Below are 25709 nucleotides of genomic sequence, written 5' to 3' on the forward strand. Positions count from 1 at the left end.
TGAGGAACAATAGAATTTGTTTGAATATGGTAACATTTTCTGTTTATCACTCTCAATATGCGCCAAAGGTGGAATTAAAACACCAGGAAACTATCAATTATTACGAGTGACATAGTTGTCAGCCATATTTGTAGTCCCCCTAATTATGCATATTATAATGACATACATTAAAATGCAGTTGTTTTATATTTCTCAGGATAATCGGCAAATTAATCCATCATCGGTTTATTTTTCGACAAAAATCGTCATCGGCAAACCGTCCGGGCCCGTCTTTCTCTATATTTTTTTTTATGACACCAATTATGTTCAGGCAGGATGCGGACTCGGTTTACTGAGTTTTGTGTGAAACGCAAACGCTGATGTTGCAGTTTCTCCGTGTGAAAAAGATTACAATTGGCATTTGCAATTATTACATGGCAGTATCATCAAAAGCAATGTAATAATACTCCCACATAGTTTCACGTCAGACCCTTGAGGACAAAAACACCAGCTATCCAAACACCGCAAATCTGGCAAAAGTTGATTTGACGTCAACGTCTGCTTTGTAAACAGCAACTTAACGCCTCGTTCCCTTTCTAACAAGTTCCCCATCAAGTGTTTGCGCAACACCACCGGGGGGGGGGGGGTCTTTGCTATTGGCCGACTGACACAAACGTGGCAAGACAAGCTATGTTGAGCTTCAAAGCCACGCCGGCCAGATCGACAGTGTTTGAATGTGACCTCGGCCGATTTCCTCCGGCCAGGAGCTCGGAGGTCAGCTCACCCCTGCTGATTTTCTGGTTAGATTGCGAGCTAACAGGCACGCAAAGCTGCTCCAAATGATGGAAGCCTGGCATTCATTCATGGGCCACATCTCATTTACAATAGCGATGCGAATCTCTGAAGCCTCTCGAGGAAAAGATAAGATTAGGAATCGGGATGGGCTTTGCTGTTGAGGTCACATAAGGTCCATCACAACTATTGGGACTGCTTTTTCTTGTTTTGTTTCAGGCAACCATAGGCAAAACAAGATGGTCAAACTTGCTGCTATTTGCGGCGTCCCGATATCAAAACCTGAGTGAGATGTCGAGAGACATGTGGCTGCGATTAGCCCATCGTCCGCCCTCTCGCTGTCACAGTTCCCAGAGCCAGTGGAGCAGGCTGATTGAATTTGCAGAGGGCCAGTAGTTGGTACAAAATATTTAAAATGTGGCTGAGTAATTCTATTTTCCCCCTACTGCCAGATCCTGGTGTGCATGTGCGAGTGCACGTGCGCATGGTTTCACCATCTTTGGGCCTGATTTATATTTACTTTGCTACAGCTGCAGATTTCAATAAATAAGAAGGAAAAGTGAGCACAGCTTACGTTTTGGCGCGCAGGGTCAGGCTCGCTACTATTTTTGTTGTGTCACGATTACTATTTTTTTAGGAGAAGGTTGAGGGAAAAAAGAAGGTGGGGGGACGCAACACTGCAACAAAGTGGAAACTGGCATGTTTGGTGTCTAGAGCTAGCACAGCAGCAATAAAATAACATTGTTTTAAAAATGACTATTTTATTATTATTTTGAACTGCTACTACTTTACAGAACAAAGAATATTCATCCTATTTTTGCCGATGTTTTTTTCGAGGGGGTTGTGGCGGCAGCGTTTGGATGTTATTATATTTGTCTTATGTTGGGTTAATGCAAAAAAAATAAAAAATCAACTGTCAGCCAATTAAAGTTAGGGCTCTAGTTAGGATATGTGTTTTTTTTTTGGTCATTTGCTAAAGCTGTGTAAACATAAAGGTGACACAATGATGATGAATTTACTCAACCAATGAGTGAGCAGACATGATACAAGAAATGGTACCAGGTTTTTTTTCTTTGGCTTTGAGATATTTGTTAGTTGTAGATGTTTGTTACTAACTTAATGAATAATGGCCACATTTGCAAATGCAAACTGAATTGCGCAATGAATAAATATGTACTTAAATTTGTGATTATCATTACTAAATAGTGTGTCTCTAATTTGCAAAAAAAAAAAAGTCTGAAAACAGTAGGGGGCGCCCTGAATGAAGAAAAAGTGCCTGTCATTTCTTTTTTTATCCTAACTAACTCCCAACCGCAGAAGACTTGAGTAGATTTAATTTAATTTATGTATTTATCTTTTGGGATGACTTTTTGGTCATTCATCATGAGCTACTTTCGCATTTTTAGTTATGTTGCTTTGAAAGATATCACAGCAGGTATTCAATTACGACATTCATGCAGTCATAGCAATGCAATGTTACACTGCAGTTTCCCGGCTTTGAAGAAGAGAAGAGAGGAGAGGAGAGGAGTGGTGGAGAGGAGTGGTGGAGCGGCGGAGTGGGTGTTTGGGTCCAGCCCGCTTGCATGTAGTCATTCAGTAGAAGCTCACTCCTGCAGACAGACACGACTGCTCGGCATCATCCTGCATCTTTTTTTTAATTTTTCATTGTAAAAGAAGCATAAGCATTTATTGTTTCAATTTGAACTTTGCCTTTTTTTTTTTTTTAAAACCACCTGAATATTTCTTGTGTGGATTTCTGCTTCTCACCTCATGGGGCTGTGGATTGCTGTGCTCACTTCGTTGCTGGGAGTCCTCCTCGGTCAAGGTAAGTTTCATTCAAAGTTTCCAACTGATGCTTCACTTTTGTTTTGGGTTCTAAAATGCAATGAGAGTTTTGATCAATATTTTTCAAGGGTGGGCAGCAACTTGCATGAGTTCTTTTTCTAAAAGGCTTATAGATAGATATTTTCAAATGATATTTGTTTCACATTTTTGTTTGTCTGTCAAATCTGACAGAGAGAATGTTTCAAACGACAATATGAGGACATATATGCTTCCTCCATATATAAAGCATATATATAAAGCATCAATATCCTATAGACAGCTTTATTTGATGAATAAAAACTTTCAAAAATGAAAACAACTTTCATCATCAAAATGTAATGAAGATGCCAGAACATTTTTTTTAAAAGTCTGACGCAGGTGCAAATTTTATTGTTGAGGCAATACATTTTCTTACATCTGGAATAAGCCGCTGAACGTGATTTACAGCACTGACTTAATTTATTCATCTATTAAGTCAACATCATTTTATTTGCATCTTGGGTAAAGTGTTATGATGGCAAAAAGTTAATTTAATCAGCGGTCTAGACAGGGATGAGAGAATGATCTCAATCAAGGCATGAAGCGTCTTGCAAACAATCGGGAAAACGTGAGATGAGATGTGGCTTTAGGGGGCACCAAATCCTCCTTTCGGGAAACTTGTCTTTGAGCATTTAGAGCTTTGAGAAGGATTTTTTTTCAGAAAATTGTATTTGTAGTCTGGCAGCAGCAATGGATGCCTTAGATACTTGATAGAACATCTACAACATTGGAGTTTTGATGGCTCCAAAATTTTCAAACGGCATTGTATCGGCAGTTCCTCCGCTAATAGATGGACGGCTTACAATGTCTGCCAACATGTTGGATGTCGGTGCTCCAGTGGTCTCATTAAGTCTTGTTTACACGAGGCGTCTAGACAAAGTCCAACCCTGCCAAAAGAAAAAAAAGAACAGCCCCGCATGGCTCGTCTGATCCGAGATGGAAATCAGCCGACAATACGTTACGACAGCAGCGCGTCTGCTTTGCCTCGTTCTGATAAAAAAAAAAAAGAAAAAAAAAAAAGGGGGCTACTTCTGTTCTTTCAATTTCGGGGTTTAAGCGTCCGAGACAGCGGTGGTCTTGGAATGCCAACTATGACTATAATTTGGAAAACACTTACAGTGGCCCCTGGTGGGAAAGATAATTGGATTAGATTTTCTTCTTCTTCAAGTCGGCATAATGAACAGCCCTCCTCCTTGGATGTCAACTGCGAATGGAAATCATTTTAATTACCGTTTGATAGCTTTCGCTTGGCAGACGACAAAACTACTACACTACCTTTTTTGTCTGCTGCAGGGTTTTCCACACAGAAATAAAAAAAAAAACATATTAGATGAATACAAAACATTTCATTATTTTCTTTTTTTTTTGGTAGAAATTGAAAAAGATTCACTACCTGGCAAAGTGCGCATTTCAAGATCTTTTATAGGCTTGTTACAGCTCCTAATGTAATGTTTGGCTTTATGTTGACTTTTACTGCTTTGCGCGATGTTTATAGGACGTTAAAGTCACTGTTGTCTGAGTAAAAGCTGCGCGTTAAGCACCGAATGACAAAGTGAGAGGTCAAAAAAGGGCCGCAGAGGTGACACTTACGATGGCCCCCACTACCGCTACAAATGTTTTGGGGCCTTGGGAAAGAAAAATTTGAGATCTTTTGAGGGGCACTTGAGGTAGCTAGCTAGTGGCTAGCTCGTTGAGAAGCTAGCTGTTACCATTATTCATCTTGCATGATCTTTTTGAAACGTTTGCCACTAAGCCACGGTGTCAAACTCAAGGCCCGGGGGATAGATTTGGTCCGCCACATCATTTTCTGTGGCCCGCAAAATTAAAAGTGTCAACTCAATGTTTCTTGTGAAATTACTAAAACTCAAAATCGTCTTTCCTTTTAATAACAATGAGATATTGCAACATTTTTGGGGTTATAATCCCAATTTCAAAATCAATTGGAAAATTCTGTTGTGTGCAGATAAAAACTTAACGAGGTTATCGTATTTGCTTGGGTGCGAGAATGGTCAGAGCTGAGAGAGCTGCCAGTCGTGTACGGGCATTTGTTTCCAACAGTCGTCCGTCTTTAATTGTTCGTTAATTCGTTCATTCTAAATGTTCCTCCAGGTTTTAGTAGTAAATATTCCTCCAAGCTGTCATTTTGATGAATGCACACCCATAAATCCAGGCCCCCTCCACTCTCCTGGGGACAAAGCTTTAAATCCACGACAACGAGAGTGCTGCTCTTCCAGACACTCGACGTCCTCCCTACCTGACCTGACTTATTATCTGTGACCAGACATCATAAAGCACTCATCAACGTGTCTCCCGACAGATGAACTCTTTCGCAAGCACTATTCCCGGTATTTCAAAACGTGCAAGCAGTCTCACGACAGGTCTTTTTTAGAATTAGAGTAACTCTCTTGGGGGGCTTATTGTTTCACAATTTGGTGCACTGGTCAGTGTTTAAGGCAGCAGACAGGAGGAGTATGTCGAGTCTGTCTGCCAAAATGTGGAATAGTTTTTGGCAGAGCAGTTCGACACACTTACGCAATTACGCAAAGCACCGGCAAGAGAATGATTGCAATGGATGATTGTCGACTGAACTGCAGGATGGCCATAGTGGTTGAAAAACCACATTTTAGATGTGCGCCGTTGTGGGCGTGAACACAACCCGACTTGATTCCTCTCATTTTGTTTCAATGTGGTGCATGAGAAGCACACTGTTCATCCTTAACATGGCAATAGACAAAACCGTGAAGTGGCCACTTGGAGACCACCGTCCAGCTCCGTCGTTCTTGTCCATATGTGCTGCGTAAGCTCTTGGATGCCCTTAAAATTGGATGAATAGCAGATCGTCCAGACCAATATATCTGTCTGTTTCCATGTTCAGGAGTTCCGCAGATCTCTATAGAGGACTGCTGCAAAGATGGCCAGAACCGTGCCAACGATAACCAAGCCTGTTCCACTCTGCCGCTCATCTCAGAGTCCCCGACGTGCAGGTATCTGATCGATACGATATACCCGGATCTATTTTTTATGATCCCGGAAGACATACCTGCAGGCTTGCTCTCTTAAATGTGCAGCCACATGACTTCCTTTCTGCAAGCTAACAATGATGAGTTAATAACGTGTGCTAGTAACCTGAGGCTAACACGCCACCTTAAGTGATCTGAAAATTTGTCTTAATTATAGAGGAAAAAAGGGGGCAGAGGTTTGTGAGGGGGGGAGGAGGCACTAGAATGGGTTGATTATAACCTCAGGAAATACCTCAGAGGTGAAACCCAGCGTGGATGGAGGATGGAGTAACAGGAACTCGGAGGTGAAGAAAGGGTGAGGGACACACTGTTGTGCCCTTAAAAGGCTGTTCACGTGGAGGTGCGTTCGTGTGGGCGGTTAAGCTCCTTTTCTTGTAAAAGCCCACAGAGATCCACAAGCAAAGTTCACCACAAGACAATCTGTTTGCGAGGGAGGAAGACAAGACACTTGGTCATCTCCCCAAACGAATGTTTGTATGGATATTGTTGGAAGAGAAAATCTTTCCACCAAATAAAAAAAAAACATTCTCTCGCTTTCCTTTTCGGCTCGCTTCAGCTTTTCATCTCATCCTGTCTTTCGCATCTTCTGCTACAATGCCAGCTTATCGTCCCTCACCGCATTCCAAAATATCTTTGGTCTTCCTCTTTGCTTCTGACCTGGCATCTTCATTTCCAGAATCCTTTTATCTACGAGTTGGATGAATACGGTCCTGAAGTGTCCATCCCTGATCAGCTCGACTCGGTTTATGGATAAGTTTGGTATTCCAAAACTGCTGGAATTGAACCATCGTATGGGACATGAAGGGATCGCAAAAACTTCCATTAACTTCCTCATTGTCTTTTCATTAATTTCCATGGAAAGTTTCCCGAATCATGGCACCACTTTGCCTCAAGTGATGTAACTGACTCCAATCTTTTGGAAACTGTTAGTCATCCCGTCCAACGACTTGCAGGAAGAAACAATGTTTATGTGGAAGTGCTTGGCTCGGGCTCGCTGTTATAGCAATTGAGTAAGGAACATGCAGAGGTGGATTCAGGAAAGGATTTTGTTGACGTCTTGATTGTTGATCTATTTTTGAGACGACGGTTCTCTATCCTAACAGGATCGTGCAGGAGCAGTGCTGCGTCGCAGTGCTCGAAGACAACATGTGCACCACCGGCATTACTGTCGCCAAAGACCAAGGAGCATGCGATTCCTTGTTCTCCAACACCTGTGAGACCAAGACCACCAAGGTTTGTGCATTTGGCGTTTCAAAGTGAGCGCCAACATGAAAAGAGACAATGGCATAAGGCGGGGGAAATGCCTGACCTGCCGTCATGCATGATGTCAGTATATCGCCCGAGACATGTTCAGTCAGCTTCAAAGAAACCTCGACATTTTTTGACAGTCGTATAAACTCGAATCCGGGCATTTGTATGAGGTGGATACAATCGGCGCATTTTCTTTTTGGAATTTAATCATAACAGCCCCTGGAGGAAGGTTCTGTTTTTAGATTTCATTCAATCATGTTTTTTTTCCTGCCTGTATTTGGGATGGCTGGTGGTCATTGACTGCACAGTCAAAAGTGAAACTGAAAATATGTTTCTGCTAATCTCCTGTTAACTGTACCGTACTTACAGCCTGGAAAATCGACCATTTCTATTTGCCTGTTCTGTAGTCAAAAAAATTCATTGTCAAGCGGACTTTGATGAAAAACATTGCTGGCTGGTTAGTACCATGTATCTTATGAAAAGTTTTTCTATTTTTGTCATGTGACTAGATAGAAAAGTGATTGTAAAGTGCTCCAAAAGAAATTGTAGTTTAGAGGCTTGGGGCTGTTTAGAGAGGCATTAAGGGTTAATAATGAGTCTCGGTTTAGAAATGATGCCAAACACACAAAATGCCAATCTCTTTCCGTAATACCACACATTGTTAAATTGCGGTTTTGTACACTATTTTCTAAAACGGTGATGTTGAGTATTGAGGCTCTGCAATCCACAAAACACCCCTCATGACTCATGGATTAAGCCTTCAACTCGAAAGAATGATCTCAACTCATCTAGATTTAATAGCAGTTTTCGGTCTGACAGTCAGTTTGGTGTCTGTGTTCCTGATGGTTGTCTGTCTGGCACCACAAAATAAATCTGGGTCACAATGACATTCAGCACAATGTCCGAATGAAGATGCATTGGCAAGCACATCCTCCAGCTACAAGTCACGTCATGAAAGGAACTTCAACTCTATTGGTCTTGAGCATACTTGTATGTGTTATGTGCTACTGTCAGATGTGTTGCGACTGCTGCCTCCTGGGCAAGACGGGCCAGGAGCAGGGACTCCCATGTGACCACAGCCTGTCTTTAGGCTACCAGTGCGGCCTGGTGTACCGTGCCTGCTGCGTGGACGCGGTACCGAACAATCAGACGGCGCCCACGGTGCAGACTGAATGTGGGTACAAGAAAATGCAAATGTCAACTAAAGAAGTACAAATTCAACCTAAGTGGATGAAAAAGAATCAGCTCCAGGTTACAAATGCTATGGATCAAATATTACACCGTAATGCCCTCTAGTGGACGTGGAGGGTCGTTGCCGTGAAGTACTGAAGTGAAGCTTCACTCTTGTCTGGGAATAGTTTATCTCAATTATATGCTAAAGAACCTGCTTTTATTGATATAGTTAATTAAAAAAAAAGATATGCTTGGGGAAATGTTTTTTTTTTTTTTTTTTTACATGATCTGTGTTGTCACGTTTGCACATTTAGTTTGACTAGGCTTTCTAGGTACTAAATAAAAATGCTTGAACTCTCGCAGTGCCGAACAAAGACGAAACCACGGACACCGGAGACAAGCCAGTCTCAAATGATCCGTGCAATGGTGAAGTATACAATCATTTCAATATCTTTAAACAACTGGATGGACTAATGGAATATCATCAACTGTTTAATTATTTTTAGGTAAATGCACTCAGAATTGTGTGAGTAATGATACCTGTGGCTGTTTGAAAGGCTACAAACTGAAGCCAGATGGAAAGACATGTGAGGGTAAGAAGTTTTTTTTTTAATATATGAAACTTAATTTTAAAAAATGAACATAAGGTCTGGGTTACACTTTAATTTTTCTTTTGGGAATTAGTTGAGTAAAACTCCTCCACTGAGCTCAACATAGGTGCCAAAATGCCGCTAGAGTTTTTTTCTAATCAGCGTTTCAAAGTTCCTCTCTCTTTGAATCACACAGATATCAACGAGTGTTTGCTGGGCGCCAGCAACTGCCGAGTGGGCGAGCGTTGCATCAACACCGAGGGTTCCTTCCGCTGCCAGAGAGAAGTCAGCTGCGGAACCGGCTACGAATTGACCGATAACAACAACTGCAAAGGTCCGTCGTGCGAGCACAGTCTGTGCGCTCGGACGCTTCGACTAAATATCTATCCCCGCAGATATTAACGAGTGCGAGGCGGGCATCCATAACTGCGGCCCGGAGTTTGAATGCCAAAACACCCAGGGTTCATTCCGTTGTCTTCCCAAGGTCAAATGTGGTGCTGGTTTTATTCAGGATGCACTGGGAAACTGCATCGGTGAGTGTTCTGTTTTACCAAATGAGACGAATGCCGTAATAATAATAAGACAGAATGGTGGTTTATGACAGTGTGTGTATGTGGCAGATATCAATGAATGTGTCAGCCAGGCAGCCCCATGCCAAAGGGGGCAGCTTTGCGTCAACACATTGGGTTCGTATATCTGCCAGAGGAACTCCGTCAATTGCGGGAGGGGCTACCACCTCAACGATGACGGCACACGTTGCATCGGTACGACCGTCGCCGGAATTGTGTTTTGTTTGCTGAGCTATCTTTTAGCGGATTCAATTTGCTTTTTTTACGTTGAAGACATCGACGAGTGCAAAGGTCCCGAAACGGTGTGCTCGGGTCACGGCTGCATCAACACAATGGGCTCCTACCACTGCCAGTGCGACAGCGGTTTCAACTTTAATAGCATAAGTCGTCTCTGTGAGGGTAAGCGAGAAGAGAAGACGGGCGCCGGTCAAACTGTGACACGCGTCGGTTCTGTTGTAGATCTTAACGAATGCAGGCACTACCCCGGACGCCTCTGCGCGCACAAGTGTGAGAACACACCGGGCTCCTACAAATGCAGCTGCACCACTGGCTTCAAACTGTCCAGGGATGGCAGGAACTGCGATGGTAGCGAAATCGATTGATTTATTCTCCACTTTCTAAATTGCAAATATGCAAAATAACACATTTAGTATCTTTGTTTTGTTTCCCTAACATCTGCATTTTTTTCTGGGTAGATTTGAACGAATGTGAGAGTAACCTGTGCAGTCAAGAATGCGCCAACGTGTACGGCTCATACCAGTGTTACTGTCGCCGTGGTTACCAGCTCAGTGACACCGACGGGGTGACGTGCGAAGGTAAAAATGCCTACGCTCGCCCTATTCAGAGCATTTCAAACCTTTTGCTTGAAATATAGACATCGACGAATGCGCCCTGCCCACCGGAGGTCACATCTGCTCGTACAGCTGCCACAACACACCCGGAAGCTTCCACTGCTCTTGCCCCGTTAGCGGCTACACCTTAGCGGCCAACGGGCGCAGCTGCCAAGGTCATTCCAGCAAACGTACAATATTAAAAGAGGTCAGGGTAACTATCCATCCAGCTTTTAATGATTTGTATCATTTCCTCCTAGATATTGATGAATGTGTGGCAGGGACACACACATGCGCAGAGAACCAAAGTTGCTTCAACGTGCAGGGGGGATTCCGTTGCCTGTCTTTCGAATGTCCCAACAACTACCGCCGAGTCGGGGATACGTAAGTGCACAAAGTTTCAATTTTTATTCTGAAAGGGCATTTTGTGCCTTTCGGGTTTAACTTGCTAGGTTTTGACATTAGAATGTACTTCCTATATATTCATATGTTTGAGAGTCCTGACTACAAGTCAGTTAATTTATGGTGAACAAAATACCATTACCTTGCTATACCATACGTATCAAACTCAAGGCCCCGGGGCCAGATACGGCCCGCCACATCATTTTATGTGGCCCACGAAGACAAATTTTGTCATTACTTAAATAACAAATTGTCTTCACTTAAAAAAAAAAAATGCTTGCAATTTTTATTATCATTGGTATTTAAACTTTTTTCTAAAATAACTAGATTAGCATTTTTAGCATTTAGCCAGCATTACACCAGATAAGTAATCATGGTTTATTTGCAATTTCAATGATTTATTATTCGGTCTACAGAGCATGATTTGCGTTGGACATATTTCCCCATAATGTCAATGCAATCTGATCACCACGAGTCACGAACCTGCATGAGCCCACCTTGAACCCGTTCTCAGGTGCTAGGCTGCCCACCACTGCATGCCATGCACGGCACATTTGATTCACATTGTTTCTTTTTCTCTCTCTGCTTGTTCTGTCTCTCCTTCCTTGTGCCCCCCACCTCTCTCTCTCTCTCTCTTCGCAGTCGATGTGAACGCTTGCTTTGCAATGAGTCTGTCGAGTGCCTGGCCATGCCGCTGAGAATAACCTACTACCATCTCACCTTCCCCACCAACATTCCCGTCTTCACCAACATCTTCCGCATGGGCCCCTCCCACACGGTGCCGGGCGACGACATCCGCATCGCCGTCACCTCGGGCGACGAGGGCGGCTTCTTCAAGGCCGAGCAAGTCGCCGGCGGCGGCATCTTGTCCGTGGGGAGGCTTTTTGACGGCCCGCGGGACTTTGAGCTGTCTGTGGAGCTGCGCCTGCGTCGCTACGGCACGCTAAGCACGTACTTGGCCAAAGTGCTGGTTTTCGTGACGGAGAACGAGCCCCGCGTTGTTTACAATCCGGACCTCGAATAAAGAGGGCAGCTCGCTCGCTCGGGAGGTCTTATCTTTACTAAACTGTCGTCAGAGAATGAAGTCTAAGTTTAGGTAGTCTTGATTTTACAAGAATAGATTTGTAAATTACCACCCCAAAAAGACTTTTAAAAAAAGAAAAAAGGTCATAGTTTACAGAGAAACCATTTATTTTACAAGAATAAAATCATAGTTTTAATTTTATGGTAGAAAAATAATAATAATAGTTTATGTAATATGAGGGGAGAAAAATGGTAAAACAGAGAATATGGTTGAATTCTCCCCCCCCCCCCCCTTTTGGCCCAAAAGTGATTTTGCCATAAGTTTTATTCCTGTTTTGTGTTCAGTTAGAGGGAATGATAATCGTGAAAAGGAAAAAATAACACAACAAAGCAATCATTTTCCCAAAAAGTATTAAAACATTTATGTGCACAACAATAGCCCACAATTGTATATTTTGCTGCCTACAAACTTTTTAAATAGTGGGTCCAATTGAATGTATCATGTCAGAGGCAGGGCACAGCGATAGCAGCTAGGTGGCGCACTAAGTTAGGGTAAATCCTAAAAGCAAGTTGGCCTGTTTAGTCTACAACATGGAGTGCTTTGACCATTGGTCCCATGTTAAAAGTCTGATGATTTATAGTACTTGATTTTTTTTTTATGTGTTGGCTGAGCAGTTTTGTAATAAAAGAGACATAAGGCAAGTAAAACGCGCTCCTTTGTGATGACGTCGAATTAAATTAAACACAGTAAAGCAACTAGGCCAAATCACACAGACACAATTCATCAAGTAAAAATACATTGTAAAAATACATATAGTACATTAACAGTCACACGGGACTGCATTTATTTTGATTTTTCAGATGCTATCCTAAAATCCTAATCAACTGACCAGGCAAAATTTTAACATTCTTATCTGTCATTTAACCATAAAAAAAGCAAAGTTAACACTCATTAAAATTGAGGATGGGTAATAAACACGACGCATTTTTAACAGAAACCGAAGTTCAACATGAAATTAATTGATGTAAACAGAGTATTGTTCGTATTCAACCGTAACAATCGTTGCTTGGCTACCGAGACATTGATGCTAGTTTCATTTTGCTTTGTGTGTTAGCATTAAAGCTATTGGACTTTTGCGAGACAAAATGATGTTGCACAACACGTAATTATCTTTACATTTAGCTTCACGGTAAAATTAAAGCAGGAGTGCTATACAACAGTTTGAAGCGTCTTTTTTTGAAAAATTGTTCACCGGCTGAAATGTGTCCATTTAAGGCATATTTTTACTGAAAACCGATTTAGTCAAAGAAGTTTGAAAGTGCTGGACTTGATCATATACAGTGAATGTGGCTTACAAAAAGTGTAAATTCAGATACCGTCACGCATCAAGTCCTTGTTTCCGCGCGGGATATCCCTAAAATAAAAAGCTAGTGGTGCACGGGACATTTTTTTAATATTTTTTTATTTAATGTCTTCCGTTTTGACTTTTGAGTTATAGGACTCTGGGATCTGGACAATTTGCGGTCCAGCAACGTCGCTGCGCTCCAAATGAATGATGCCCTGCCGTGTTTGTGTTGGGACGTTATCAAGTTAGCAGCTATAAATAATAATTACCAAAAATAATAAAAAAGGCCTGAGGCTTGACCAGAGGAGTTCCGTCCAAGAAAGTCTTGTTTTTCTTTCTGGTCTGCAAGTATCGGGGGGTTTTCCACGTAAAGATCGGGAACACTCGTACAAAAGCACGTTAGGGTCCGCATGTGGACAAACAGACGTAAAGTCGTTAAAAAGACGCTGAAATTAGCCCGCTCGCCTGGATTTGACCGTGCATGCGTAAAAGGGCGGTTCATCCTCGGTCATTATCTTCTCATCAATTCATCTCGCCACCTCAAAAGAGCTTCCACAGCGTTCTCCAGAGAGCCCCGCTCGGGTCTCAGCCCGTGTTGGTGTAAAAGGCAGAACATTTTGTGGCTTTGGCCCGGGCTGTAGAAAAACTTGGAACCGGCCGCTAATTGCTAATTACAAGCCCCTACCCGCTGGTGGCTGGCTGTCTTGTCCGGGGGCTTTCGCATCAAGTTCTCCATGAAAAACCAGCCCAACCCAGTTCAGACCAACCTGAACCGGTCTAAACCTACGGGCCATAAGTTCCCTAAAGAGAAAGGCACATCATAACTCACGATGTTGCACCTCACACAGGCAACTCGGTTGCTTTCATAAGCCAATACGCAGTGGAAATGTTTTGGATTCTAAGGTCATGTATTAGAGACCTCGCTTTCTTCCTTCGTTAAGCGTTAGCATTAGCAGTACACCATATTTACACTTGCGAAGTAGACTCTTCAAATAATTTACCTTATATGAAAAGCGTATACACATACATGATTCAAAACATTTACCTTTTTAAGTGACCATTAAATACCATTTTAACATTTTTCAAGATGGGTTTTTTTTTTCTCACAAAGACTTCAGGTGGCATTAGCTTTGAGGCACTCTATCCCAATCCGACCTGTCACTGATTAGGCTGTGAAATAAACAAACCGTTAAATAATAGGATGAGAGCCGCATTTGGAGAGAGGCCGGGGAGTTGTCTATCACAATTTGGGAGTCTTTCGAAACATTCCCTTGGCCCATAAATCTTCCCAGAGAGATTAGAGGGATGTGAAGCCGGGGATGCCCCCAAGATTCCAAATATTCTCGCGGATGATTCTTTGCGAGTGTCATCATTCATCTCCTGCTCGAGTGCATCGATGGCAGCACGAGTCTCTTAAATGCGCTTTATTTCGTATGTGATGCTGCATCAAGTAACCGTATTAGAATTGTGAAAAAATATATTCTGGCAAATTATGGAGGGATTTGTATTTCAAGTATATTACTTCCCAAATAAAATTGGAATTTGTTCCAAACTAATATGAACTGACATGGTTGGATAACAAAAATTCCAAGATTTTTTGACAGCCACAAGACTAAAGAAAGAAGTCAACCCCTGTTAAAAAATTGAAATGATTACATTTAGATGATTTCAGCCAAATTTTGGTCAAAATGTTTGACTTCGGCTGTATTTGTGCATTTCAGTTCATACGTTTGTTTTGTCCTCCAGATCATCACGACTCGAACGCTCTGACCCGATACGATGCATCAAGTCCTGCCAGCCTAAAGACGTGGCCTGCATCCTGGATGACACGCACTCCGTCTCCCACACCTTCATCTCTCTGCCCACCTTCCGAGAGTTTACCAGGCCCGAGGGTAGGCACCGCTCCAACTTTTAATCGTTGGTTTAAGGCTCGCCATAAATTGAACGACACATCTGAAAGTGAATGAACTGTAGCGCAGAATGCATCTCCTTTTCCCAAGTAGATTCAAAACAAAAATAAACGCCAACCCCTAATAAGAAACAAACAAATCATGTTTTTGTTAGCTTAGCATAGCGATTTTGAAATTTGAACCCGACAAAAAGCTTGAGTCACTGTTGTCATGACTAATATTATTGATGTTTTTTTTCCCCCTGACCGCCAATCATTGAAGCACTTTGCTACAAAGTCATCGTTCCATAATGCTTAGGCATGCATGTTTGCGTTACATGTTATCTTGGCTTGAAATAAGGAACCAGTGCAATCACTGGCATACCACGTCAGCCAGCAATTGGCCTGCCTGCATGTGGACTCTGTTTATGAGTGTGTTAACATGAGAGGGAAACTTGTCATTGCTCATAAACTACAAGTGGGGATGAGCTGGAGGCCCTTAGAGCCTTGCTGCGACCTTTTAGTAATAGACCCAAATGTTTTTTTCTCCCCCCCCCCCTCCCTGGCCACAGAGATCGTTTTCTTAAGAACCACCGTGCCGGCTTACGGTTCCTACCGCCTGGGCAGCTACGATGTCAAGTTCACCATCCTGGAGGGCAACGTGGACAACGCATTTGACGTTATCAAGCGGGTGGAGAATGGACTTTATGTGGGTGAGTGTCATGTTTTTTGTATGGATTCACAACAGATTGTGCGGGTTGTACGCACGCTTTAGTCCTTTAGCTGCCGTAGTTGATTGCTTGAAATTCGGACCACTTTTGGAATGTTTTCCACTGTATTTTGTTGAAATCCAACCCTGGTGCCAATTGAGAAGGGACAAAAGTAAATGTGACTTTAAGTGCATGTGACACAGGTTGTTACGGTCACTGCAGTGTGGCGGCATCGTGTATCTGTCATCACGGTCGCGTGGCCATGAAGGACGTGTCCTCGTAGCGACTGGGGAACAAAGGCCCGTTTTTGTGTTATACTAAATATTTGGCATCGGCGTTCACAGCCTCGCGGTTAAAACGGAGCAAAGTAGCTCTTTCACCATCTAAAAATGTACTGGAATAATGAATCGCACATTTAAGATTGATTTTAGATGCACTTTAGGGTTGTTGTGTTGTTGGAGGCCACGCTCATCTTTTATTTTGCCATCTGTTAAAGCGAGCCGCGGCCTCTTAAGGACGGCGCTGCTATGAAGCCAAGGATGACACATTGCTAGGAACATTGTTTGTTTTGCTTTGTGTGCTCAGTTGCACGCCCCGGGTAGCGGAAGGTCTTCCTCCCCTTGATGGATGGATGGATGGATGGATGGATGGATGGATGGATGGATGGATGGATGGATGGATGGATGGAGGGACGGCCTGTCAGCATGCACATCTGTCTTGAGAGAATGTGACTGGTTCAGGCTCTATTGTGGCTGCACACAACTATGTATGTGTCTTGTACACTTGTGAAGAAACAGATGTGCGCTAACTGGCTCAAGACAGAGTTCTGTATTACCAGCAGTGAAGTAGGACTTTTAGTTTTATGGCTCCCTCTACAGGCGTTACGGTTAATTTTTACAATGGTTAAGTTTAGCTCTTTTCTGACTCTTTGGGGCCACCGTACTTGAAGTTGAATGTGTTCAATAAATGTTGTCATGGTAGAGTGTAAGTATAGCTAGCTAGCTAACTAGCTAACTGTACGTTACAGTGGTAGAAATGAGTCAAGTAATTAGAAGTGATTCAACACGTACACACCGATCCAAGTGCATTACTCGGCCACAAAAAAAAAAGAAAATCTCCACAACTCACTCACACACATGTATAACATACAAGTATTTGAAAATAAATCTCTGATTTCACTTATCAGGGTCTTTAATGTCAAGGCTATAATCAGGTCAAGAAGGCTTTTATTACTACCGAGTTGTATTTTTTCCTAAAATTTGGATAACATTTCGATTTTTTACGAGCTGCAACTCTCTTGACAGCATCGTCTTTAAGGGACGCGATAATCTCTACAGCGCGAAAGGTTTTGATTCAATAGACAAGGGAAATTGAGGAGGGGGAAAAAAATGGATGTGCAAACGAAGTAATCCTGCGCACTTTGCTTGATGTGGTTGGATGTATTGTTCCGTTTCCCCCGAGCGAGGCCTCGGTGTCTCGCCGAACATTAGAGCACTTAAAGTGACGACCACATAAAAGGCCCGTTTGTGCGGGGCCCCCCGTCGGATGCTTATTGGATGCAGCTCGAGCATGTTGACACCAGTTGCCCATCGCCAAGGATCGAACGGATGTAGCTTTGATTTAGCGAGCTGGGACCCGGTCGGGTACGTAAGCACTTCCATTGACGTGTCGCTTAAGGAAGCTGAGTTTCCAGTATCTCCAGTGTCTCGTCGGGAGGTGGAGCGTTGCAGACATTGAGGCTCCGCTAATGAACAAGTGTATGAAATCAAGCTTACTTTATCTGTTATTTTTGGATCCTTCTTAGTTTCTAAAAAGGGACAAAGGAGCTGATTTGGAATTCCCAGGATTCATCGTGAACATAAAACGCAGCTTCCATCGGCTGCCTGTCTTTTCTGTTCTGCTCGCTTGCTTAAAACAAGTCAGCTGCGCGCACGCGTTGGACGTCGGCGCTCTTTCGGAGCTCTCCGTCATCCATCACTGGCTGTCGCTTTGGGATGATGACCCTGACATCTGTACAAACACAAAAGGCCCTTCAAGCTTTTAGAAACACTTAAGAACACCCATGACAACCGCGGAATAGGACTCAACCACACAAAAAGCGTTCAGGTGAACACAATGCTGATCCAGCTCAAAGTAGATTTCCCAAAGCTGGCTCATGGATCTTTACAGCTCAATTTATTGTTGGCTGTTTTGCAGTACAGTCAACCTCCAAAACTCGGCACTATAAAGAAACATATTTGCTTTTCGCTTCTGCGAAGCATTTGGCCTTGGCAGAGGTCTGACTTGTTAGCTTTTGCTCGTACTCTCCGCTACTGCCTCGTTTCTACGCTCATCTATTCCGGTCTGTAAGATCATTCCCACTGCCAAGTCATACTTGGAAAGACAAACAGTGGAGGAAGGCATTATTCATACTAACAGTGGATTAGGAGCATGTTTGCACAGAGTTGATGATGGGATGATTGACAGTAAGTGGTTGGCCACCCTTGACCTCCCCGGGAGGCCCCCTACAATAACTCTGTGAGGGGCCTTAGTAGCTCACAGAGAGGGCAGTAAACCACACAGACACACCTGAGCTCCCACTAATCCTCCTCTCGTCAGGGCCGGTCGCTCCAAATTGCCGAGTAAAAATAGAATCCCCGTAGCGGTATTTCGACATATTGTACCGTATAAGCACATATTTGAGCATAACAATGGTCAGGGCAGTGATGCTGATTCAGAAGTACAGTATTTAACAATCAACGGTGGAAATACAAGGCTCGGGTGTAGAAACTTTGGGGATTTGGGACCTTACTAAATCAGACCTCGGGTGTTGGTTTTTCATGTCTGGATCCGGTCGCTGAACCTCTTTCCCTCTGAGAATTGGTTCCTTAAGTGAAAAGCCCAAGCACCCGGCTGTCATGTCTGATGGTTTAGTGTCTTACACAGAATGTCTTTCATACATTTTGGGGATCAGCGTCGCTTCTCAAGTTCCGGCCAAGTATTCTTTCAGCAAGATTTTATCCATCAATCAAAGATGTGTGCGGAGGGTCATTTGCACCAGACGAGTCCATTTTCATCCTCTTCATCATGAGTGAACCCAGGCAAAGCCAAACAGGGGAGGTTAGTCATTCCTGGAATGACTCCTCTTCATGAGTAATTATTTGTAATGGAAGGGCTTGTATGTATCATTACTCAACCGCTGCGTTTTAATTTTTTTTTTTTTTTTTTTTTTTTCCCTCAATGCAGGATATTTCAAGTCTTGGAAGGGACAATGCAACGTTTGTACTCTTTTGAGGCAAAAAATGGCACTGCACATTTATCAAGCCACAGTAAAATTCCCTTCATTTTTGCAATGCAAGTGGGAATGTACACGTGCGGTTTCGGAAGCTAGGCGGAGATGAAACGGGGCTCGCCGTGCGGCGGCGGCGCTGGCAACCGGCGAAACGGACGGCGAGGTGAATGAAAGGGGTTAGCGGACAGTTTGTCTCTGTGCAGGTAGTCGGCAGCGTCCGGTGGAATGTGAGCCTCCTGTGTGAGACATAACTACTTCAGAGCGGCTGGAAATTGCGGCGAAGACTCGCGGTCGCTCTGATGAGGAGTCGAGGACAGCCGCGAAGATAAGGCGCGGTAACTCGACCCACCTTGCGTGTCGTTTTCGGCCGTGAATCATGACAAGGAAACGGCCGGCCCGCCAGAGAGCGCCAATCTCTTAAGGAATAACCTGTCTGCCTAAACGGAGATTAGCACTGGGCCCTATCCTCCCAACAAGGCAGCCTTTAACAACAAGACAAGGCCTCCCCTTGGGTGGTCCCTTGAGATAAAGTGATAACGACGCAGATACTCGCATTCAATGTTACGAGACGTATCGCTCACCGCGCGGCACGGGTCATTTATCATTTATCTCGTTTGATTTACACGTTTTGTTAAGCCATTCCTCAAAATGATGACGTTTTCTACGATGTTGACTCATAATTCTACAAAACTATTTTTATTTGGACACATTTTACTCACAAGTATGTTAGAATGTTCTTTGTGCATGCAGCACCAAGTTTCGACTAGATCTAATCAGATGGTGCCGGGGCAATCGGTGAATATTTCTGAGGCGATGATGATATAAGGCTTGAACCGTGTAGTGAAGTCAAGCTTTCACCTCGTCAGTCCTTTTTTTTTTTTTTGCTCTTCACTTGAAGGTCTTTGCTTTTCCAAAGGTCACTTACAGTTGCGGTCAAACATAACGGCGGTTATTTTATCATCTCAGCTGCTGCGGCCCGCAAGTGCCAAGAAAAGAAGCGAGCGATTCCCCCACTCGGCTTACGTTTAGGTGACGTCACTCCCTAGTGAGCAATGCTGTCCAAAAGTGACATACGGGCCGTTTGAGAGATCTGTAACTCTGACTCACGTTCAATTGAGCTGAAAATATCACACCGCATACACCAGCCTTTACCCCCTCCAGAAAATGAAAAAAAAAAAAAATAATAATAATCCCACTTCTTCTTTGGAGTGGTCGTGTTTGGACAACCTGACCTTCCCGTCAGTCCATGCATGTAGTAGTGACTGCACTACTCATCCATCCATCCATCTCTAAGGGCCCACTATGTTGATCTTTACATTACTTTGACAACTTGACCACTGCACAGAAGTACAAGATATATCCCGGTTTTAGCTGGTCCAAAGAATGTTCTCCGTTGCTATATTTGCATTCTGGAAACTTGTAGACCAATTTCCATTTGGCTTTGGTGATTAATGTGTTAATTGGGAATTCCTTAAGGCGCCATTTATTCATTCACCCTAATACTAAACCCTAAACTTTCACTTTTGCTAACCCTAAGCCCTAAATCCTAACCTGAACACCGATTCCTTACGGGTTCGAGTCCCCCCCTTGGGGCATCGTATCAACCCAAACCCCAATTGCATGATTTCTACGCGGAATCTTTCCGACCATAACATTGGACGCCTCGACCTACTTATATGGCCAACGATTTTCTGGATCAAAATTTGATATCTTACTCCATGGTTGGGATTTTTTTCATTTGAATTTATAAACGCTTCTGACACTTTGGAAACAACAAAATCTCACTCATGCCGCCGTTACCACGGCAACGTCATCCCAAAACAGAAAAACACGGGGGGCGACCCTGGTAGGCATTGGCCCCAATCCACACCGCTCACACTGCTTATCGTAGGAATCTTCTGCATTCTTTTGAGTACCCCCAGAACCCCCAAAGTGACAGAGTGGTAGAGACAGCAATTCCGCCAGCTTTGCCTCGCTCTTCCAGTTCAAGATGAATCCCCGGAGGAGTGCCTCCACAGCTGTATCGCGTGACTGCGACCGCTCCCCTCAGTCATACACACATGGGACTCATTTACCCTGGTGGGCCGCAGTGATGGTGCCCCCTCGGGAAAAGAAGAGAGGGGAACAGGAGAGGGAGGAGAATTAGTGTGTGATGGCTTCTGCTGTCAAGCTGCGCCACTCACATAATATTACAATGTTCACAGTAAGCCCTGCATAATTGTACTTTTTCCCCTTGTGGTACCTATCCTATGCTAAGCTATGGGTAAAAAAAAAAAAACTGGTGTTTTGTGCTCTACCTAAGATGCCACAAGATGATGCCAAAGCCCCTTGTCAAGTGAAAAGTAGTAAAAACACCAGCCAACTATCATTTATTTATTATTAATTAGAGATGCAAGAGAAGTTTTTCAAATGATTTTTTTTTCTGCCGATGAATTGTTTCTAGCACATTCCGTTTTCATCATAATATAATAAAAATAATATGTAATATAGGGATATATTTTGTAATATTTGCGTCAGGCTCAGCAATGGAATTTTTTTCTGATGTAATTTTCAATGCATGGGAAAATTGCGAAAACTTTTATAGGTCAAACAATGTAGACAGAATTAACAATACTCATGGGCATATATTTGTTATTCTTTGGACAAAATGTGTGTGTTTTAATTCAAGAAAGCAAGAATACTTACTAATTCTTGTCGCCAATTATTATTATTATTTTTTTACAATTCACAACAATGCTCGGTCCCTAACCTTGAGCTCCATACAGCAAAGATTGGTCTTGATAGAGTAACCCTCCAAGTCTCTCGTCGCAACACCACCCACGTTGCCTTTCCTCCTCTTTTCCTCCTCGCCTGGGAGCTCCATTTTCAGCACGGATGGTCCAAACCACGTCAGTCTCGACCGCGCTTACTCGCTCTCCAAACTCCATTCCAGGGAACAATAAAATAAATCAAGATGGCTTCCCCAGCCGACACTTCTCGTCGACACTTGAAAATGTGTGAAATGTGCGTTACACAAGTCTTCCAAAGCAACTTCTTCCCTACATAAACAACAACACAGCCTCTTTGAAGGCCCATGGAAATCATTGGTACCATCTACTTAGTAAAAACACCTCAAGCGTTGCAATGCTAACTTCATTCCGTAACTTTACATTTTTTTGATCATATTACAAACTTATTTGCACAACATAAACTTTGTTCTTGAAACATTGTGGCTATTTTAATTTCATTTGGTTTTGTTTGTTCTAGGAGTCGTTCGGCAGATCAAGTCGCTGGTCGGCCCGTTGACGACGATACTCAAACTGTCTATGCGCAACCTGACAGCCCAGGGTGACTCGGGTCAGAACATCATCAACGTTTACGTATTTGTGTCGGAGTTCTGGTTCTGAGAGTTCCTCTCCTGGAGTTGATTTGCTGTCAACACTGAATACATGGCTAATGCTAAACGTATCAATGCTTAAGTCAGTGTTGGGGAGGAGACGAGTTTCAAGCTTTTAATTACTTGTGACAGTTTCCGTGTTGAAACACTACCAGCTGCCACGCTTTGGTTCGATGACACGCTCAGCCTGAGTCGCACTTCTGTGTTGCATCTGGCAAAACTGAGCTATAGAAGACGAAAGTTTATGCTATCAAAATGAAACAGGAGTCTACACGAGTGAGACATCCAGAAACTTACAGAAAGTACATGTCTTTGAAAGGCTGTTAATGTTACATTACACACTTTGTTTTTATATCATTCACTTTCTGCTTTGTTGAGTTTGTTTTTCGTTTTTGTATTTTTTTTTTTTTGGTCAAAAGAATAAACACTATTTTACATACAGTTTTGCCTCTATTCACTCAACCGTGGCCTTTCGGTGTAAACCTGTTTTTAACCAAATTGCAACAAACATGCATGTTTGGAAGAATTGAAGACTCAAAACTCTCCATACGCAAATGTTATGGGTTTTCAGGACCTATCAAGTTTCTCAAGTTCTCCAATATTACTTCCATTCCAGCTTTAAACGGATGATAGGAACAAATGTGCGTGGTGCCCTAAGGGTGACTTCACATTTGAAAACTTTACAGCTTGTGCAATAGTCGGAATTACAACAACAGGAAACTTGATTACGATCGTTCAGACGGGTCAATATTAGCCAACAAACAGAAAGATGCAAACAGTGCTATCTTGGGGCCCAGTGGACTTTTTATTCCCAGCGGTCTGTGGAACGTCAGTTTCCATGGTGACATTTGGAACATTCTATTTGTCTTGGCGCCAAATGATATCTGCCCACCGGCCAAGAGGTGGCTCAACAGCTTGGCCTCCGAGCGCCCTCGCCGGGGACGCAAGAAGCATCCGTACCAGATAGTCGCTGCGTGCGTGCGGGCACGTTTGCGGTGAGATAGGATTTCCGGGAAAGTGTTTCTTTGAGAAACATGGCAGTGTGGTCAGATGTGGCAGGAAAGCACATTTCTAATTGGGTTCATCAGTGAAGTACTCTTCTTCCCGTAAAACATCAGAAACGAGGCTCTAATCATTCCTGCGGCCAAAGCTTGCCGATGCTTCAAAGACAATAGAGGGGAGGCGCCTACATCCCGATCAACTGTGATGGATTTTAGGGCTCCATTAGCCTCCTCGCAGATGATAGGAGGGCGGCGGGTCATCCCCGGCGTCTGCATAAAAGAGGGTCCAAAAAGCTTGATATGCTGGGATAATCCAAAGACAAGGAAATAATATGACCTAAGATAGACAGTAAAACCGATTGAAAACAGTTAGCGGCTGCGGTTGATCATCATCCAGTCCGTGTGGGGTAAAACAGAGCGAGCTCGGATTCTGGACGGATTCGACCGAAGGAGAGTTCAATATCGAGTGAGCAAACATCTTCAGACAGATATTCCATCCCGAGCCAAGAGTGAGCCGGTCTGCTCCAACTCAACTCCGATCGGGTCTGATGAGTCGCTGTACGAATGGAGGAAGGACCGAGCTTTGCTATGGTGGGTCAGTTCTCCTGGTACTGAGAATTTGAAGGCTGAGGGTCGTCCTACCCCAGCCAGAGCCTCAAGACTACTGACTCCTCTATCCAGGCATCCTTCTCCTCGTTTCACAACGATGGCGTACAGAATACAAAGACTCCTTGTCATACCTAACGAGTTTCTTCCCATCGTTTTAATCTTTATCACAGTTGAATGAGTTTAAAAATACTAACTTCCGATGTACAAATTTCACTTTATTTCCATATGAATCACGACTGCACGAGAATAATTCTCCTCTGTATCAGGGAGTGTTTACAAAGTGAGATTTTGCACAAGTCCAACAGATGGCAGACCTCTCCAGCACAATGCAGCACCTTCAACAATGCCCTTTTACTGCGCAGCGGCCTCCTGAACACAAAAGGTTGCCAGAGCATCCAAACGGGTACAACTCCATTTCTGAGGCTAAAACTCACCCCCTAAATGTTCCAACCATTGCCAGAGAGTAAAATCTGAACTTATCAAGATGTCTTACCAAAATAGCACGATGGTCATTCGAGAATTTGACAGTTTGACAAATGTTGCAGTGATCCAAGAGGCTTATAGGACTGTATGATGCAGAAGCCTTGTTGATGTTTAAGATGTCAGACACTCGAGAGGGAAGGAGGGGGGGGGGAACACATACACAAGGCACACAAGTGTGTCCTCCCATAACTTATACATTTGAAAAGTAACCATTTACAGTCATTACTGAGCTCAACTTGTTGCCAGAGTACACAGTGGATCCGTCCCACTCGGTAACATGGAGCTGAGGTGTACTCATGAAAATTCAGTGTGCAGTGGCTCAGTGAGAAATGCTCATGTGGATGCATACCAGGGTGAAACACATCTAACCACATGACACACAACATGATGGACACCTAAATGGCTCTATGGCCATTCACTTGTCACAATTTGCGTCCTCGTGAAGATGAGAAGCATATTGTTTATTCAGGGGGGGAACACACATGCAATGAGTCACAGTCAGATTAAAATATGGGCGCATAAAACTTCAATAAAAAGCAATGTTTTCTGGAAAAGAGTGGCTCGCCGTTTTTTGGAATGTTTATCATGATTTTGTTTGGACTTTTTTATTGCCACATGTTCCTCATTTAATGCATTTCAAATGTACGGCATTAAAGCAACAACGTGTGGTTATTTGACCTTAAAATAACAGCCTTGAAATGATGTGACACTTCACTGGCTTGTAATAAGGAACATTGTGTGTCATTGCTGATGGTGACCTCAGATCACCTTTTCAACTGGGCTATGATATTGGCGGACCAGCCAGGACACCTGAGGTCAACAGCAGATTTTTTTTTGCTCGCTTGAGGCAAACAACATTCATAACTTATACTCCTTGTAAATGTTTTTTTGTATTCTCTTTTTCTGTGCGCAATAAGACACTCTATAAACCATGCGAGCGAATCATACAAAGGGCAGCTATAGCTAGCTAGCTAACCGCACAGTGCAATTGCACTAGATAACCACTGATACAAATGGAGGCGCTCAAATTCTTTAAACGACTCGTGACCTTACAGTTGACTCAGTAGGTACTTCGTGGATCAACGCTACAGCCCACAATGACTGTTTTCCTGACATAAGTAACGCCCAACACACTATTTGTGCTTTCACTGCTCGGGCATTTGCTGTGTCTGCAAAGTGTTGTTTTGTTTGCGACTAAGTACACATAACGTCACCATCACTAACCTGCGTGGACACCTTGAGCTGTCTTCAAGTGTCATATGTTGTGAACAAAATAAGACTTGCTAAAAAGATTTGATTTGCCTTTGGCGGCACGCTCTATCAAAGTGTTGCCCTGGTATTAGCTGGGTTAAGACAAAGTGGAGGTCATTTAATGGTTACTGTAGTGATGCCACTTCCATCTGTTGACTTTGCCAGCCTCCTTTGAGAGTAAACCTTGTGAGATCCACTTTAGGACCACATGGCTTGCATTGTCCATTTAAAAAAAAAGAACATCTATCCTAACAACCACAGCAGAGATTGTAATTGTCGCAA

The 25709-nt window shown here is 43.3% G+C and overlaps 1 protein-coding gene and 2 long non-coding RNA genes across 6 annotated transcripts in view; 1 reads left to right on the forward strand and 2 right to left on the reverse strand.

Annotated features, from left to right (window-relative positions):
• Positions 1–2263: 2263 nt before the first annotated feature.
• The window catches only part of LOC147055142 (uncharacterized), a 52192-nt gene continuing 28746 nt past the window's right edge, over positions 2264–25709 (reverse strand). Inside the window, exons 4-6 of the long non-coding RNA XR_015066360.1 lie at positions 3752–3838; positions 2539–2646; positions 2264–2381 (exon numbers count right to left, since the gene is read on the reverse strand). This is a non-coding gene — a long non-coding RNA (uncharacterized LOC147055142). The remainder of the gene's footprint in view (positions 2382–2538; positions 2647–3751; positions 3839–25709) is intronic.
• fbln1 (fibulin 1) lies at positions 2395–22524 on the forward strand. 4 transcript variants are annotated; one of them, XM_085913725.1, is made up of 17 exons: positions 2395–2596; positions 5510–5618; positions 6758–6887; positions 7920–8079; positions 8442–8504; positions 8585–8671; positions 8865–9002; positions 9064–9201; positions 9289–9432; positions 9511–9636; positions 9697–9822; positions 9933–10052; positions 10112–10243; positions 10328–10451; positions 14585–14730; positions 15299–15439; positions 21954–22524. In XM_085913725.1, the coding sequence occupies exons 1-17, from the start codon at positions 2542–2544 to the stop codon at positions 22091–22093; spliced, it is 2079 nt and encodes a 692-aa protein (XP_085769851.1). In that variant the 5' UTR covers positions 2395–2541; the 3' UTR covers positions 22094–22524. The 4 variants fall into 4 exon arrangements, with proteins under 4 accessions (XP_085769851.1, XP_085769849.1, XP_085769852.1 ...); XM_085913723.1 differs by having other exon boundaries at positions 9511–9822; XM_085913726.1 differs by lacking the exons at positions 14585–14730; positions 15299–15439; positions 21954–22524 and adding an exon at positions 11112–13241.
• On the reverse strand, positions 18620–25619 carry LOC147055144 (uncharacterized). Its single transcript, XR_015066364.1, has 2 exons — positions 21457–25619; positions 18620–20783 (listed from the first exon to the last, which is right to left on the reverse strand). It is a non-coding gene; the product is annotated as an uncharacterized LOC147055144 (long non-coding RNA).

This window comes from Syngnathus leptorhynchus, chromosome 6, assembly GCF_054491065.1.
Source record: "Syngnathus leptorhynchus isolate UIUO chromosome 6, UIUO_Slep, whole genome shotgun sequence".
Taxonomy (NCBI): Eukaryota; Metazoa; Chordata; class Actinopteri; order Syngnathiformes; family Syngnathidae; genus Syngnathus; species Syngnathus leptorhynchus.